Raw genomic sequence first — 15,738 nt, forward strand, 5'->3', positions numbered from 1 at the left:
TGTAATCCCAGCACTTTGGAAGGCTGAGGTGGGTGGATCACCTGAGATCAAGAGTTCGAGACCAGCCTTGCCAACATGGCAAAATCCCGTCTCTACTAAAAATACAAAAATCAGCTGGGCATTGTGGTGGGCACCTGTAACCCCAGCTACTCAGGAGGCTGAGGCAGGAGAACCCAGGCTGAGGCTTGAACCTTGCAGGTGGAGGTTGCAGTGAGCTGAGATTGCACGACTATACTCCAGCCTTGGCGACATAGTGAGACTCCATCTCAAAAAAAAGAAATACAATTCTGTTACTCATAAATTCCCCAGTCTGTGGTGTTTTGTTATAGCACCACAAACAGATTAAAACACTTTTACTATGAAAGCAATAAAATATTGCTGTTAGTTGGGAGGCTTAGGGGGGCAGATCACCTAAGGTCAAGAGAGAGACCATCCTGGCCAACATGGTGAAACCCTGTCTCTGCTAAAAACACAAAAATTAGCTGGGCCTGGTGGTGTGTGCCTATAATCCCAACTACTTGGGAGGCTGGAGAATCACTTGAACCCAGGAGGCAGAGGTTGCAGTGAGCCAAGATTGCGCCACTGCACTCCAGCCTGGCGACAGACCGAGACTCTGTCTCAAAAAAAAAAAAAAAAAAAAAAATGCTGTTAGAAATTAAAGAAGGCCTGGTGGGCTAGCTCATTCCCAGCACTTTGGGAGGCTGAGGTGGGAGAATCACTTGAAGCCAGAAGTTTAAGGCGAGCCTGGGCAACAAAGCATTATCCTATTCTCTATGAAAATAAAAATTAGCTGGGTTTCAGTGGCCCAGAATGGTAGAGTGCAGTGGTGCAATTGTAGCACACTGCAGCCTCGATCGCCTGGGCTCAATGGATCCTCACACCTCAGCCCACCAAGTAGCAGGGACTACAGGGCCATGCCACCATGCCTTGCTAATTTTTTTTATTTTTTGTCAAGATAAGGTCTTGCTTTGTTGTCCAGGCTGGTCTTGAACTCCTGGGCTCAAGTGATCCTTCTGTCTTAGCTTCTCAAAGTGTTGAGATTACAGGCGTGAACCACCATGCTGTGCCTCTTGTTGCAGTGGGTTTATAGATAAGCAAGGAGAGGAGGCTAGAATGATCCATGTGGCCATAGATTAGAGCTGGAGACACCAGGATGAACTAATGTTTATTTTAAAATAGATACATAGAGAAATATTTATGGATATGGGTATATACTCAAGTTAGTATAGATACATATATTTCCTTGTCTTATCAGCTGAGAGGGCCTAGAAGCAATAATGCCCCATAGCAAGCATATTTTGCCCCCGGGTCTTGGTTTATAATACCATTCTCCAGTAAAAGCAACCTGAGGTTCTTGGAGAAATGGCTGATTCGGGCCGGTCACGGTCATGGCTTATGCCTGTAATCCCAGCACTTTGGGAGGCCGAGGAGGGCGGATCACGAGGTCAGGAGTTCGAGACCAGCCTGACCAACATGGGGATTCTTCTGCCTCAGACTCCCAAGTATCTGGGACTACAGGTGTGTGCCACCACGCCTGGCTAATTTTTATATTTTTTAGTAGAGACAGAGTTTCACCAGGTTTGCCAGGCTGGTCTGGAACTTGTGACCTCAGGTGATCCACCTGCCTCAGCCTCCCAAAGTGCTGGGATTACAGGTGTGAGCCACTGCACCCGGCTGGGGTAATTCTTTTCAACCTAGAATTCAATGTCCAATCATATCAGTCTAAAATTCTATTTCTTTTTTTTTTCCCCCAAGACGTAATCTCGCTCTGTTGCCCAGGCTGGAGAGCAGTGGCACGATCTTGGCTCACTGCAGCCTCTGCCTCGCAGGATCAGGTGATTCTCCTGCCTCTTGATTTGATTAAAGCAAATTAAGAGAATAAACCATAATCTAGAAAAAATGGGATTAGGCTGAGCGCGGTGGCTCAAGCCTGTAATCCCAGCACTTTGGGAGGCCGAGATGGGCGGATCACGAGGTCAGGAGATCGAGACCATCCTGGCTAACACGGTGAAACCCCGTCTCTACTAAACATACAAAAAACTAGCCGGGCGAGGTGGCGGGCGCCCGTAGTCCCAGGTACTCGGGAGGCTGAGGCAGGAGAATGGCGTGAACCCGGGGGGTGGAGCTTGTAGTGAGCCGAGATTGCGCCACTGCACTCCAGTCTGGGCGACAGAGCGGGACTCCACCTCAAAAAAAAAAAAAAAAAAAAAAAAAAAGGGGATTAAAGGGAAAAATGGAAAAAAACCAAGATTGGAAAAAAAAAAAGGGTTGTGGGGGGGGACTCTGTATTAGTTTCTTTCTTTCTTTCTTGATACCCTGTCTCTATAAAAAATAAAAATACAGCCGCGCGCGAAAAATAAAAATACAGCTGTTTCCTGAGTGAGATTTGGTTTTCAGTCTGGGCAAATGAAGACCATTTTGGGGTTAAAAGGGCTCTTTTTCCTCCATTCCTTGATATGGACCTGTGCTGGGGACTGGTCAGCTATTCAAGTATAATGCACCCAGTTTTGGTTCTGTGCCAGGATTAAACCCATGATATTTCACAATTTGTATATGAACCCCGATGAAGTGTTTCTAGGAGGTGGTTGCCTTGTAACCTATGTTTTGCCAAATATTTACTATGAGTTTTTCTACCATCCTCGTGACTGTGGTATTGTAACTTAACCTCCCCAGGAAGTTCTGCTTAAAACTAAAATCAAGTGTATCTCAAGAGACTACTCTCCGATCTGAAATGCCTCTGTCGTGTGTTGTCCGCAATTAGAATCCTCTTTTAAATGTAGTTGAAATGAGAGATAAGGAAACTGACAATGTTACTAAATGGGAGATAGAGGTGAGGATACACATTGCGAATGAAGACATGGCAGTAACTTCTGCAACACAATCTTTTAAGAATCTGACTGCTATACTCCCTCATTCATCAAATGAGTACCTTTATTGCAAGAGAAGAAACTGTGCTATCCACTTTGATATTGAGAGGCAATTTGGAATCTCTGCTGGGATTGCTTAGGACTGAGGATTTAATGTGCTATTTTGTGAAAATCTGAGAAGCAGGAAGGGGATTTAATGATCTCAACTGTTATCCATCTGAAAAACCTAACTTGTAACTTTAAATAAAATGGCAGGCTGCCTTCCAGTATTCCCTTTTTAAAGTAGGAACTGCCCCTGCTTTTAACTTTATGAAGTTTTATTTATGAATAAAGTTTGTACTAAAAATTTAAAAAAATACAAAACACACGCACACACACGGTGGCTTAAAACAATGGAAATGTATTATTTCACAGTTCTGGATGCTAGAAGTTGACATGGAGGTGCTGGTGGGGACATACTCTCTTGAAGCCTCTAGTGGAGAATCTGTTCCATGTCCTCTCCTAGCTTCTGGTGATCACCATTAATCCTTGACATTCCTTGGTTTGTAGACACATCACTGCAGTCTGCCTCCTCCTTCACATGGTGCTATGGTTTAAGTGTTTGTCCACTCCCAAATTCATTTTGAAATTTAATTGCCATTGTAAGACTATTAAGAAGTGGGGCCTTTAAGAGGTGATTATAAATTGCCCACTCTTTGATATCCTTTTATAGCATCATAAAATGGACTGAGACAGAAAACTGGTACCAGAGAATAGGGTGTTGCAGAAACAAACACCTGAAAATGTGAATTGATGTTAGAACTGGGTAATGGGCAGAGACTGAAGGGTTGCTGGGATTACAGGCGTGAACCACCACGCCTGGCTAATTTTTTGTACTTTTGGTAGAGACAGAGTTTCACCATGTTGCCCAGGCTGGTCTTGAACTCCTGACCTCAAGTGATCCGCCTGCGACGGTCTCCCAAAGCACTGGGATTACAGGCGTGAGCCACTGTGCCCGGCCTTTTAGTTTTTACATAGTTAGATTTTTAAAACGTTTTCCTGTATGACTTCTGTTTTATTATGTTTAGAAAGACCTCCTTAACTTCGAGAATTAACATTATCCCATATTTTCACTTTAACAAAATTCATTTTAAATTCTTAACTTTTTTATCGAATGGGTGTCTGTGCGTGCTGGCACGCGCACAAGGAGGCAGACAAATAGCCTTATTCTTTTCCATGTGGCTAGGTAGTTGTGCCACCCTCATCACATAGTAAGTTTCCTAGACGACTCAACGGAAAATAAGTTCAAAATAAATGGTAAAAGTTTTTCAGTAAAGGCGAACTCAGTACGCCTGTCAGCCCCGGGGGGGAGAAAAGCCTCCCTTTACCAGGCTAGTCTTTGCCTGCGAACCCGGGAAAACCAGCGGAACGCAGGTGTGCGAGAGCCGGGAGCCGGACGAGCCCGGATACCGACGGCTGCACGGCAGCAGGGGAGCGGTTTGGCGGAGACACAGGGCCACCCAGAGGCCGTCGCGATGCTTCCCTCCTTGCAGGAATCGCTGGATGGAGATGAAAAGGAGCTAGAGAGTAGCGAGGAGGGAGGCTCAGCCGAGGAGCGGAGACTCGAGCCGCCGTCCAGCAGCCACTACTGTCTTTACAGCTACCGCGGAAGCAGGTGCTGGCGCCCAGCTCGGCCTGCCAGCCCGCCTGCCCTTGCGGCCCCGCCCCCGGCCCGCCGCCCGGCCTTGCACCCCACCCCCGGCCCGGCGGCCCGGCCACTCCTAAAAGCCATCTTCTCCTCTCCCAGCCAAGGTCTCTGGCCTGAAGGGCGCTCCTTGCCTCACGCTGCTCTTCCCAGCCCCCATCGTGGACTTGTATGCCTGGCCCAACCATGCCTGTGCCCTTCATCTGCCTCTATATCATCCCAGCTCCTTACTCTGCGGCTGCCCTTTGTTCAGCGCAGTGCCCCGCACGCTCAATAATTTCAGTTCCCGTCCCCTCTCCTTTCTGTCATTATCTCCCCACTTTCTTCTATTTCTGTCACACACACCCCCCGTCCCCACCCTCTGGTTTTCCTCTGTTCTTGCTTCCTCTTTTCCCTTCTCCTGACTGACTTTCCTGGAACCTTCTTGGCCCTGTCAAGTTTGGTTTTTAAAGGAGTCTCCTTGAACCTTCTGGGTATTTAGCCTTTCCTCCATCCCTTAGGTGGCCTGGAGAGAGAAGGGGCTCTTGTCAGCACTGCTGTATGGGTTTTCCTTGTCATGAGGATAGGCAGTGCACTTCCACCTTGCAGCATTTTTAGTTGACTCCTTGTCTTACCCTGCTTGCAAGGCCCCCATACTCCTCTTGGTTTAGAGCCCATAATTGATAGCACTATTGGTTTTGTGGCTTGCAGATTGGCACAGCAACGAGGGGACAGTGATGACGGAAGCCCAAGTGGCACAAATGCAGAAACTCCCTCTGGTGATGATTTCAGGTAAAAAGAGCTTCACCATAATTCATGCATGTGCTTTTATCTTCCCTGCATCTCTGGCCTGTGCATGTCAGTGGGTACTCTATTTCCACTGAGCTTTCCCTGAGTCAAACCATCAATTCCTCCTGTCCCCTAGAAACCTCATCCTGATTTCCTCATTGGCTGGTTCATTCAAGGCTGGGACAAACAAATCCACATACTTGTGCTTGGTGATTAGCTAGAAGGAAATCCTTTTGTTTTCCTTTTAAAGTGAGACCGAGTCTTGCTCTGCTGCCCAGGTTGGAGTGCAGTGGCATGATCTTGGCTCGCTGCAGCGTCAACCTCCCCGGCCTCAGGTGATCCTCTCACTACAGCCTCCCCAGTATCTGGGACTACTGACCACCACGCCTGGCTAATTTTTGTATTTCTGATAGAGATGGGGTTTCGCCATGTTGCCCAGTCTAGTCTTGAACTCCTGGACTGAAGTGATCTGCCCACTTCTGCCTCCCAAAGTGTTGGGATTACAGGCATGAGCCACCTTGCCCAGCCCTGAAATTTCTTTTTTGTTGTTGTTGTTTTTTGAGACAGTCTCCCTCTGTTGCCCAGGCTGGAGTGTAGTGGCAGGATCTCGACTCACTGCAAGCTCCGCCTCCCGGGTTCAGGCCATTCTTCTGCCTCAGCCTCCTGAGTAGCTGGGACTACCGGCACCCACCACCATGCCTGGCTAATTTTTTTGTATTTTTTTAGTAGAGACGGAGTTTCACTGTGTTAGCCAGGATGATCTCGATCTCCTGACCTCGTGGTCCACCCACCTCAGCCTCCCAAAGTGCTGGGATTATAGGCGTGAGCCACTGCGCCCGGTCCTAGCCCTGAAATTTTTAAATCATCAATTATACCTCAATGAAGTTGAAAGATAAAAAAGATAAGAATGTGTGCAGGGGTGTGATTATAATGACTGACCATGGAATTAAGGTGGAATAAGGAGGGAAATGAGATGAGAAACTTGAGAGACTGTGAAAAAGAGGTAGGGTCAGTGGATTGGGGGTTCCAGTGGAGTCACAGTACTGGAGAGAATGAGCTGGAAAGATAGGAGTATTTTAAGCTATTTGATGAGGTAGATCATACTTAGTGACATGCATTCCTAGGAGCTTCACCAATAGGATTCATAAGGACAGCTTTCCCCCGTCCTTAAAAGAGCCCCTGGCTTTGGTACCATTCTGTCTGACTTAATGGGTGTGAATACACTAGTCCACTGGTAAAGAATGTGTGTCTTTCATTTGTCAAGCCTCTCCTTGGCGGATACTAATCTACCATCCGAAGTGGAGCCAGAGCTGCGCAGTTTTATTGCTAAGCGTCTTTCAAAAGGTGCAGTCTTTGAAGGGCTGGGTAATGTTGCATCTGTGGAGCTGAAGTAAGTGCAAAATGTGCTGTGTCCTGAGTTTTTGTTTCTGAACTAAATATGAGAAGTGATGAGAAACTCCAAAAGATCAGCTCCTACTAGACCTGTAGAATTTGTCTTTGTTCTCTGGCAGTCCGAGCACTGGGCCTCACACATAAACATTTGTGGAATGGAATTAATTGAATGGCAGAGACCCTGGCACCCAATTGAACTTTATTTAATTAGCTTATTTTTTTGAGACAGGGTCTTGCTTTGTTGCCCAGGCTGGAGTGCAGTGGCGTGATTACAGCTCACTGCAGCCTTGACCTCCTGGGCTTAAGCAATCCTCTCACCTCAGCCTCCCAAGTAGCTGGGACTGCAGGCAGGCACTACTATGCCCAGCTAATTTTTTTTTTTTTTTTTTTTGAGACGGAGTCTTGCTCCTGCCACCGCCAGCGCTGCGGTGCAGTGGCCGGCTCCTCAGCTCACTGCAAGCTCCCGCTCCGGGTTTACGCTCATTCTCCACTGCTCAGCCTCCCGAGTACTGGGAACTAAAACAGGCGCCCGCCTCGTCGCCCCAGGCTGTCTTTTTGAATTTTAAGTAGAGACAGGGTTTCACCACCGTATTAGCCCCAGGATCGGTCCTCGATCTGCGCTGACCCTCGTGATCCGCCCCGTCTCGGCCTCACAAAGTGCTGGGATTACGGCTTGAGCCACCCTGCGCCCGGCCCGCCAGCCTAGATTTTTAAATTTTTTTTTTTTTTTTTTGTAGAAATGGCTCCCACTATGTTGCCCAGACTAGTATGTTTTACTCACTTAGGAAGAAGAACAAGAGTTGATTAATTAACAACTAAATTCATGTACATTTTCACAAACTTTTATGTATTTTCTTTACAAAGGGGAAATACAGCAGATACTTTTATTTTCACTTTCAGATGAGGAAATAAACTCAGAGAAGTTTATGTAAGCTCAGGTCATGAGGCTGGTCAAATCGATGGAGTTCAGGCTTAAACATGAGCATTCTTAGTTCAATTCCAACTGTCTTTCCATTACACCTCTATTTTTTTGTTTTTCTTTTTTTTAGACGGAGTCTCATTCTGTTGCCCAGGCTGGAGTACAGTAGCCTGATTGTGGCTCACTGCAACCTCCACCTCCCTGGTTCAAGCAATTCTCCTGCCTCAGCATCCTGAATAGCTGGGATTACAGGCATGCACCACCACACTCAGCTACTTTTTGTATTTTTAGTAGAGATGGGATTTCACCATGTTGGCCAGGCTGGTCTCAAACTCCTGACCTCAGGTGATTCACTTGCCTTGGCCTCCCAAAGTGCTGGGATTACAGGTGTGAGCCACCACGTCCAGCCTCCATTACACCTCTTTATTATAGTTCAACTCAGACCGTGAAGTTAGCATACAGGTTCCCTCAGGAGTTTGAGGCCATGTCCCAAGGGTGAGGCCACCTTCAGGGACATCTGCCTGAAACATCAATTTGTAAAAGTTTGGGAGAGGGGAGAACATGCTTTTATTTTTTAATATAAACATGGGTATGAACTAGAGTGAAATTTGTGTGAATTGTTCACGTAAGACAGGAGAATTCAAAGAAATTTCATGTATGGTAGTGGCTGCTTTAACTAAAGCCCTCCAGGGTATACATTCGTTTTTCTTTGCTGCTACAAGCACACCAACAAGAAGTCTGGGAAGCTCTGAGTTAGTGGGCAGTTTAATGGTGTTGCCAGATCAAGATGACCAAAATTCAGAGTAGTCCACAAAATTATAGATGCATGAGTAACCAAAATAATGCATTTTACATTTTCTTTCTTTTCTAGAATTCCAGGTTACCGTGTTGGTTGTTATTACTGCTTTTCCAAAATGAAAACTGCTTCCTGAAACAGTAACGACAGACTCTGAACATAACCTTTCAGAATATGTGGTCTGTTTTTTAGGAGGGTCTGAAAAAGGACTTGAGCTATATCCTTTCTTTGGTTTTTGAGAACATCAGGAAGGAAAACATGGGAAGGCAGGTGGAAGACTATTACTACGAACCTCCAAAAAGCTTTTCTACTCCTCATGTATTTAGTTGAATTTCATACCTTCATGTGGCCATTTTGCCTTGGCTTGTTTGCATTTGCAGCTCACATTATTTGAGAGATTTTATATTTCTCGTTAAGAGACAAAATACTGTCTTCATTATTCATCCTTTATTGCTTCCTTAAGAACATACTTTCAGGCTTGAATTGGACAAGTACATTCAAGGGCTGAAAAATAACATGAATTGTGAGGTAAGGTGACTGACTTAATGGTTTTAAAGACTGAAATGGGGCCAGGCTCAGTGGCTTACACCTGTAATCCCAGCACTTTGGGAGGCCAAGGTGGGCAGATCACAAGGTCAGAGACCAGTCTGGTCAATATGATGAAACCTCGTCTCTGCTAAAAATGGAAAAATTAGCTGGGCATGGTAGCGGGTGCCTGTAATGCCAGCTACTCAGGAGGCTGAGGCAGGCGAATCTCTTGAACCCGGGAGGCAGAGGTTTCAGTGAGCCGAGATCGCAGCACTACACTCCAGCCTGAGCAACAGAGTGAGACTCCATCTCAAAAAAATTAAAAAAATAAAATAAAGACTGAAATGATTAATATACTGTGATTGCTCTACTTGTCAAATCATATAGACACAAAGACACCTATATTCTAGAAACTTGCCACTTTGTGAGCTAGTAGAGAGGTGACTTTTTTTTTTTTTTTTTTTAAGACAGGTTCTTGCTTTGTTGCCCAAGCTGCAGGGCAGTGGTGCGATCAGGCTCACTGCAGCCTCAGCCTCTTGGGGCTCAAGCAATCTTCTCACCTCAGCCTCCCAAATAGCTGGGACTACAGGCACATACCAACACTCCTGGCTAACTTTTGGTATTTTTTGTCGAGATGGGGGTCTCACTTTGTTGCCCAGGCTGGTCTAGGATTCCTGGCCTCAAGCAATCCTCCCACCTCAGCCACCCAAAGTGCTGAGATTACAGATGTGAGCCATTGTGCCTGGCCTACAGGTGGTTTCTTTTTCTTTTTTCTTTTCTTTTTCTTTTTTCTTTTTTGAGATAGGGTCTCACTCTATCACCTAGGCTGGAGTGCAGTGGCACGATCATGGCTTACTGCAGCCTTTTCTGGGCTCCAGTGATCCTCCCACCTCAGCCTCCCAAGTAGCTGATACCACAGGCATGCACCACCATGTGCAGATAATTGTATTTTTGGTAGAGGTGGGGTTTTGCCATATTGCCCAGGCTTGTCTTGAACTCCTGAGCTTAAGTAATCCACCTGCCTCGGCCTCCCAAAGTGCTGGGATTACAGGTGTGAGCCACTGCACCCAGCACAGGTGATTTTAAAGGCATAAAGGGAACATAGTTCTGTAAGTGCTGAAAGTTTCACAAGACTACTTCTGATGTTTTGTATCTATGAAAAATTTGATCTATTGAATGGCATGTAGTAACATGCCTGGCGAGAAAGAGGATGTCCTTTTCCTGATTTCTAGGCATATAAGATTTGTATTATGGTCAGAAGTAGTGGTCCATGCAGTCTCTGGCACAAAGACATACTATGCAATAGTATGGCTGTTCTTGAACTCAACATCAAAGATTCTTAAAAACATTCTATTTTCATTAATTGATCTTTTATGAATTAGGCATATCCATATCAACTTATTCAAACCTTTGAAAAACTGGCTGGATGTGGTGGCTCACACCTGTAATCTCAGCACTTTGAGAGGCTGAAGCGGGCAGATCACTTGAGCCCAGGAGTTCAAGACCAGCCTGGGCAACAAGGTGAAACCCCTTCTCTACAAAAAATACAAAAATTAGCCAGACATGGTGGCACGCACCTGTGGTCCTAGCTACTTGGGAGGCTGAGGTAGGAGGATCACTTGAGCCTGGGAAGTTGAGGCTGCAGTAGCTATGATCGCACCACTGCACTCCAGCCCAGATGACAGAGTGAGACCCTGTCTCAAAAAAAGCAAACAAAAACTGTTTTCAGCTTGTAGCAGTTGTTAGTCATGACTCTCACAAATTTACCACCTATTACATATATAGTAGTAGTTTTACTTTTCACATACTTAGAAGATACTGCAGGAGAGAGGAAGGGATAGTGCAGGAGTGAGCAAGGGATGCAAGTCTAATAGAGCTGTTCTCCCAGACTAGAGCTCTTCCTGTGTGACACTGGTCTTCAGGGAGCAGCATAGCCTAGAAAGCCAGATGTGCTCATGGCAGCATGTCTGACATCTGAAGTGGGGTGGAGTGCTTTGATGAGTTACTTGTATCCTTCCCTATTCACATTCTGAATACGAATGAATTCTGTATCTACATGCCTTTAGTCATTCAATAGGCACTTAATAAGCTCATACTATGCATGTTTTAGACACTGTACCGCAAGTGCTGGGGAAATGAGGATTATTGAGTGAGTACCTCCATTGAGTGCACAGTATAGTAGGAGGACAGGGGCATGTGAATGCCCAACTCTTCCCTGTGAAGAAATAGCATGGAACCCTATTAATTCAGTCTCTTCATTTTATAGAATGTATTTCTTGGTGTGTTTTAAATAAATTCAGCACAGAATTAATCCTCACCCTGCCCAACAAGCCAGGAAAGATATAGCGCAGTTTCTTTTTTTGAATTGGTGGTGTTAGCTTTAAAAAGGGAGGTATCTATCCTGGTCTTTTTTACCATCAAGGATATGATGAAGAAAATATAAAGTCTACTAAAGGGAAGGCTTCTATTAAAGCAAATGACATTCTTTCTTGATTTAGGAAAGGGGCCTGGAGAGTCACATAAAGTCCTATCTGAGCAGCTGGTTTGAGGATGTTGTATGCCCAATCCAAAGGGTTGTTCTTCTCTTTCAGGAAAAGCTTACCTTTCTGCTACATGCTGTAAGTACTGCCCAAACGAGAGCATTTCCTTAACTGAGAATCACTTTGGATCATTTAGAAACATACTCATTTTCTCTGAATATGACTCCCATCCCTCCCCAAATATTCAAACTATGCTTGCTATCAAGATAGACCACACTTTATTTTCTCAGATCTAGAAAGTGATATTACTAAGGTAGAGTTGGATTTCAAATGCTGAGTCTTCCTAATAGGATAAAACATTTTAAAATAATTACTTTTCAAAGTCATCTGGGAAAGGTATAGTTTCCAAAACAATTTGAAAAGGTAAACAAAAATCCAAAGCAATTTTGATTCTATAAAATGTTAATGGGCAGTGGCTGAACAAGGCTCTGGAGAGTTTGTGACCAGTGCCCATCAATCGTTGTCCAGTGTGGTAGGGACTTATAGGGACATTTAGTCATGAGTAGCTGCTCAAGAAAAGCTGGAATATATGTACCAATCAGGTTTCATTTTTCTCTCATAGGCTTTGAGTTATACTCCTGTTGAAGTTAAAGAATCAGATGAAAAAACAAAGAGAGACATTAACAGGTAAAGAACACAGTTTTTTCAAAGAGAAAAGCTTTTCCACAGCAAGATTGACATCTATGTTTGTAAACTGCTCCTCCCATCCCTTCCCCACCAGCCTAGTGCAAAATAAATTTGTTTTCACCCTTCTGTCCTGCAATATTGTTTGTGGAAATGGACTTGTGTGTGTGGCAGGTTTCTGAGTGTGGCCAGTCTTCAAGGACTTATTCATGAAGGCACCATGACTTCTTTGTGCATAGCCATGACAGAGGAGCAGCATAAGTCTGTGGTCATCGATTGCAGCAGCTCCCAGCCTCAGTTCTGCAATGCAGGTGAGCTACAACCTCTGAAGCAGCCTTCCTACATCTCTTGCGAGTCCCCATCTTTGCACTGAGAGCATGTGATACAATCTTATTCTTCCTGCCTTGCGCAGTTTTACATGGTTATCTCAAACAATGAGAAACCACTTGCTGAAAACAATATAATTCTAGAAACATGGAAATCATGCTATGCCTAGCAATTCCACGCCTAGTACATAAAGAAATTCTAGTATGTGTGTACAGGGAGACGAATTTTAAAATGTCCATAAAGGCATTATTTGAAAAAGCAAGGAATTGGAAGCAATTTAAGTGTTTATCAACAGGAAAACTGATAAACTGCTATATTCATGCAATGGAATATAACAGAGCAGTGAAAATGAATGAACTAGAGCTACTTGTGTCAATATAGCTCTCAAACATACTATTTAGTGAAATAACCATAATAGAAAAAATACATAAAAGTTTTAGCATATGCAGAATAATGTAGATAAGGCTTGCACACACAAAGGTATATGGGAAAAGTTTAAAGACATCTGTGGGAATGATCATGCTTTCTGATGGGAAAGGAAGGGGATGTGATTGGGAAGGGGCATACAGGGGGCTTCAGCCATTTTGGTATTCCTTAGCCATGTGGTGAGCACACCATTTTTTTTAGGCCATTATGCAAGTCTTAAATAATTCATTATAGATGTTTTTATATATAAATAAATGGGTTGGGCACGGTGGCTCACAGCTGTAATCCCAGCACTTTGGGAGGCTGAGGCAGGTGGATCGGAGGTCAGGAGTTCAAGACCAGCCTGGCCAATATTGTGAAACCCTGTCTCTACTAAAAATACAAAAAAATTAGCCAGGCATGGTGGCAGGCACCTGTAATCCCAACTACTCAGGAGGCTGAGGCAGGAGAATCACTTGAATCCAGGAGGAGGAGGTTGCAGTGAACCAAGATCACACCATTGCACTCCAGCCTGGGCAACAAGAGCAAAACTCTGAAATAAATAAATAAAGCTTTGTAAAATTTCATTTTATTTAGTCTCTCTGAAATGTTTTATAGGAAGTAACCGGTTTTGTGAGGATTGGATGCAAGCTTTTTTAAATGGTGCTGAAGGAGGTAACCCTTTTCTTTTCCGACAAGTACTGGAGAACTTTAAACTAAAGGTAATTAGTTGGCTGTGTGCCAAGTCCCACATGAAATTTTTGTCTGAATTTTAATTAGTACCAGTGACAGAGTAACAAACTTGCTTTATAGCTGTGATGTCTGTTAATTAGGATGTTCTCAAAACTGGAACTATCAGAAGACATTTACTTTATTTTTTGGTAGCTTCTGTATACATATCATTTCTAATAAATTGGATTGAATGCTTGCTTATATTTAAGGAACATCAGTCTTGGCCACAATTTGTGACTTATCTTAGTTGCAAAGCACAAAAAAAGTGGTTCAGTGCTTAAGTTTTCAAAATTCTGTTGGGGGCTGGGCGCAGTGGCTCACGCCTGTAATCCCAGCACTTTAGGAGACCATGGCAGGTGGACTGCTTGAGGCCAGGAGTTCAAGACCAGCCTGGTCAACATGGCAAAACCCTGTCTCTACCAAAATTACAAAAAGTTAGCTGGGCATTGTGGCGCGTGCCTGTTATCCCAGCTATGTCAGGAGGCTGAGGCATGAAAATTGCTTGAACCCAGGAGGCAGAGGTTGCAATAAGCCCAGATTATGCCACTGCACTCTGGCCTGGGTGACAGAGTGAGACTTTGTCTAAAAAAAAAAAAAAAAAGAATTCTGATGGAGACTTGTTGTCACCTTATTTAGGAGTTTTGTTTGTTTTAAGAGACAGAATATTACTCTCTCACTCAGGCTGGAGTGCAGTGGTGCAATAATGGCTCACTGCAGCCTTAATCTCCTGGGTTCAAGCAATCTTCCTGGCTCAGCCTCCTGAGTAGCTGAAGCTACAGGTGTGCACCACCACACTCGGCTAATTATTTTATTTTTTGTAGAGATGGGGTCTCGCTGTGTTGCCCAGGCTAGTCTCAAACTACTGGCCCTTAAGCAATCCTTTTGCCTGGGGCTCCCAAAGTGTTGGGATTACAGACATGAGCCACCATGCTAGGCAGGAGATTATTTTAAAGTATTTTTACTTCGTATAAGAGATTTTCAGCTGGGCGTGGTGGCTCACGCCTGTAATTCCAACACTTTGGGAGGCTGAGGCAGGTGGATCACTTGAGGTCAGAAGTTCCGAGACCAGCCTGGCCAACATGGTGAAACCCTGTCTCTACTAAAAATACAAAATTAGCCAGGTATAGTGGCGCACACCTGTAGTCCCAGCTGTTTCAGAGGCTGAGGCAGGAGAATCACTTGAACCCAGGAGGTGGAGTACAAACTCCGAGATCGAGCCATTGTACTCCAGCCTGGGCAACAAGAGTGAAACAAGAAAAAAACAGAGATTTTCTTCTACCAAGGGCAAAGCATACTGCAATGTAAATTTTGGAAATATTTAATATGAAAAGCAAACAATTCAGGAAGATATGTTGAGTTCTCAGCTGGATAGGAGTTTTTTTTTTAGCTTCATTATTATTTCACTTAACACATTTTTAACTGGGTGATCTTTTTCTAGGCCATACAAGACACAAATAATTTGAAGAGATTTATCCGACAGGCAGAAATGAATCATTATGCTTTGTTTAAATGTTACATGTTCCTAAAGAACTGTGGTAGTGGAGATATACTTTTGAAGATTGTTAAAGTGGAACATGAAGAAATGCCTGAAGCCAAAAATGTGGTAGCTGTCCTTGAAGAATTCATGAAAGAAGCGCTTGACCAAAGTTTTTGATCATATGTTTTGAGATAATTGTATGATCAAGTGATATATTTAAGTCTTAGTGTTTGAAATTGCAGTTATAATTGTTCATAGGATTGCTATTTAAGATGATTTGAAACTCAATCCAGATTTTCTTTTCATATTTTACCAGTTTAACTTAAACAAAAATCTGAGGAACATCTTCACTGAGTCCTGGATAGATGCGTATGTGAGGGTTGTGGAGTTTTCTTCACTGAGTCCTGGGTAGATGCGTATGTGAGAGTTGTGGAATTTTAGTGTCTCACTGGCCCTGTAAATTCCAGGCTTCAGGAAGCTGCTGCTTAAAAAATTTCAGAGATGATTTTGTTTGTGGCTTTTCTCAGGAAAAGCCTGAGTCTGCTGCAGTATTTAGCAACCTTTCTTAGAAAAACCATAATACGGCCGGGCGCGGTGGCTCAAGCCTGTAATCCCAGCACTTTGGGAGGCCGAGACGGGAGGATCACGAGGTCAGGGGATCGAGACCATCCTGGCTAAC

General features: G+C 44.2%; 1 protein-coding gene across 1 annotated transcript; it reads left to right on the forward strand.

Moving 5' to 3' along the window:
- Positions 1-4,330: 4,330 nt before the first annotated feature.
- CUNH17orf75 (chromosome unknown C17orf75 homolog) lies at positions 4,331-15,405 on the forward strand. Its single transcript, XM_017890877.1, is given in 11 exon segments — positions 4,331-4,521; positions 5,242-5,322; positions 6,584-6,709; positions 8,502-8,534; positions 8,536-8,643; positions 8,897-8,954; positions 11,453-11,572; positions 12,057-12,121; positions 12,293-12,429; positions 13,469-13,572; positions 15,021-15,405. Coding segments are annotated over 11 exon segments (1,188 nt in total). The 5' UTR covers positions 4,331-4,381; the 3' UTR covers positions 15,237-15,405.
- The last annotated feature ends 333 nt before the right edge of the window (positions 15,406-15,738 follow it).

Source organism: Rhinopithecus bieti, unplaced genomic scaffold, assembly GCF_001698545.2.
Source record: "Rhinopithecus bieti isolate Rb0 unplaced genomic scaffold, ASM169854v2 scaffold_19652, whole genome shotgun sequence".
NCBI lineage: Eukaryota > Metazoa > Chordata > Mammalia > Primates > Cercopithecidae > Rhinopithecus > Rhinopithecus bieti.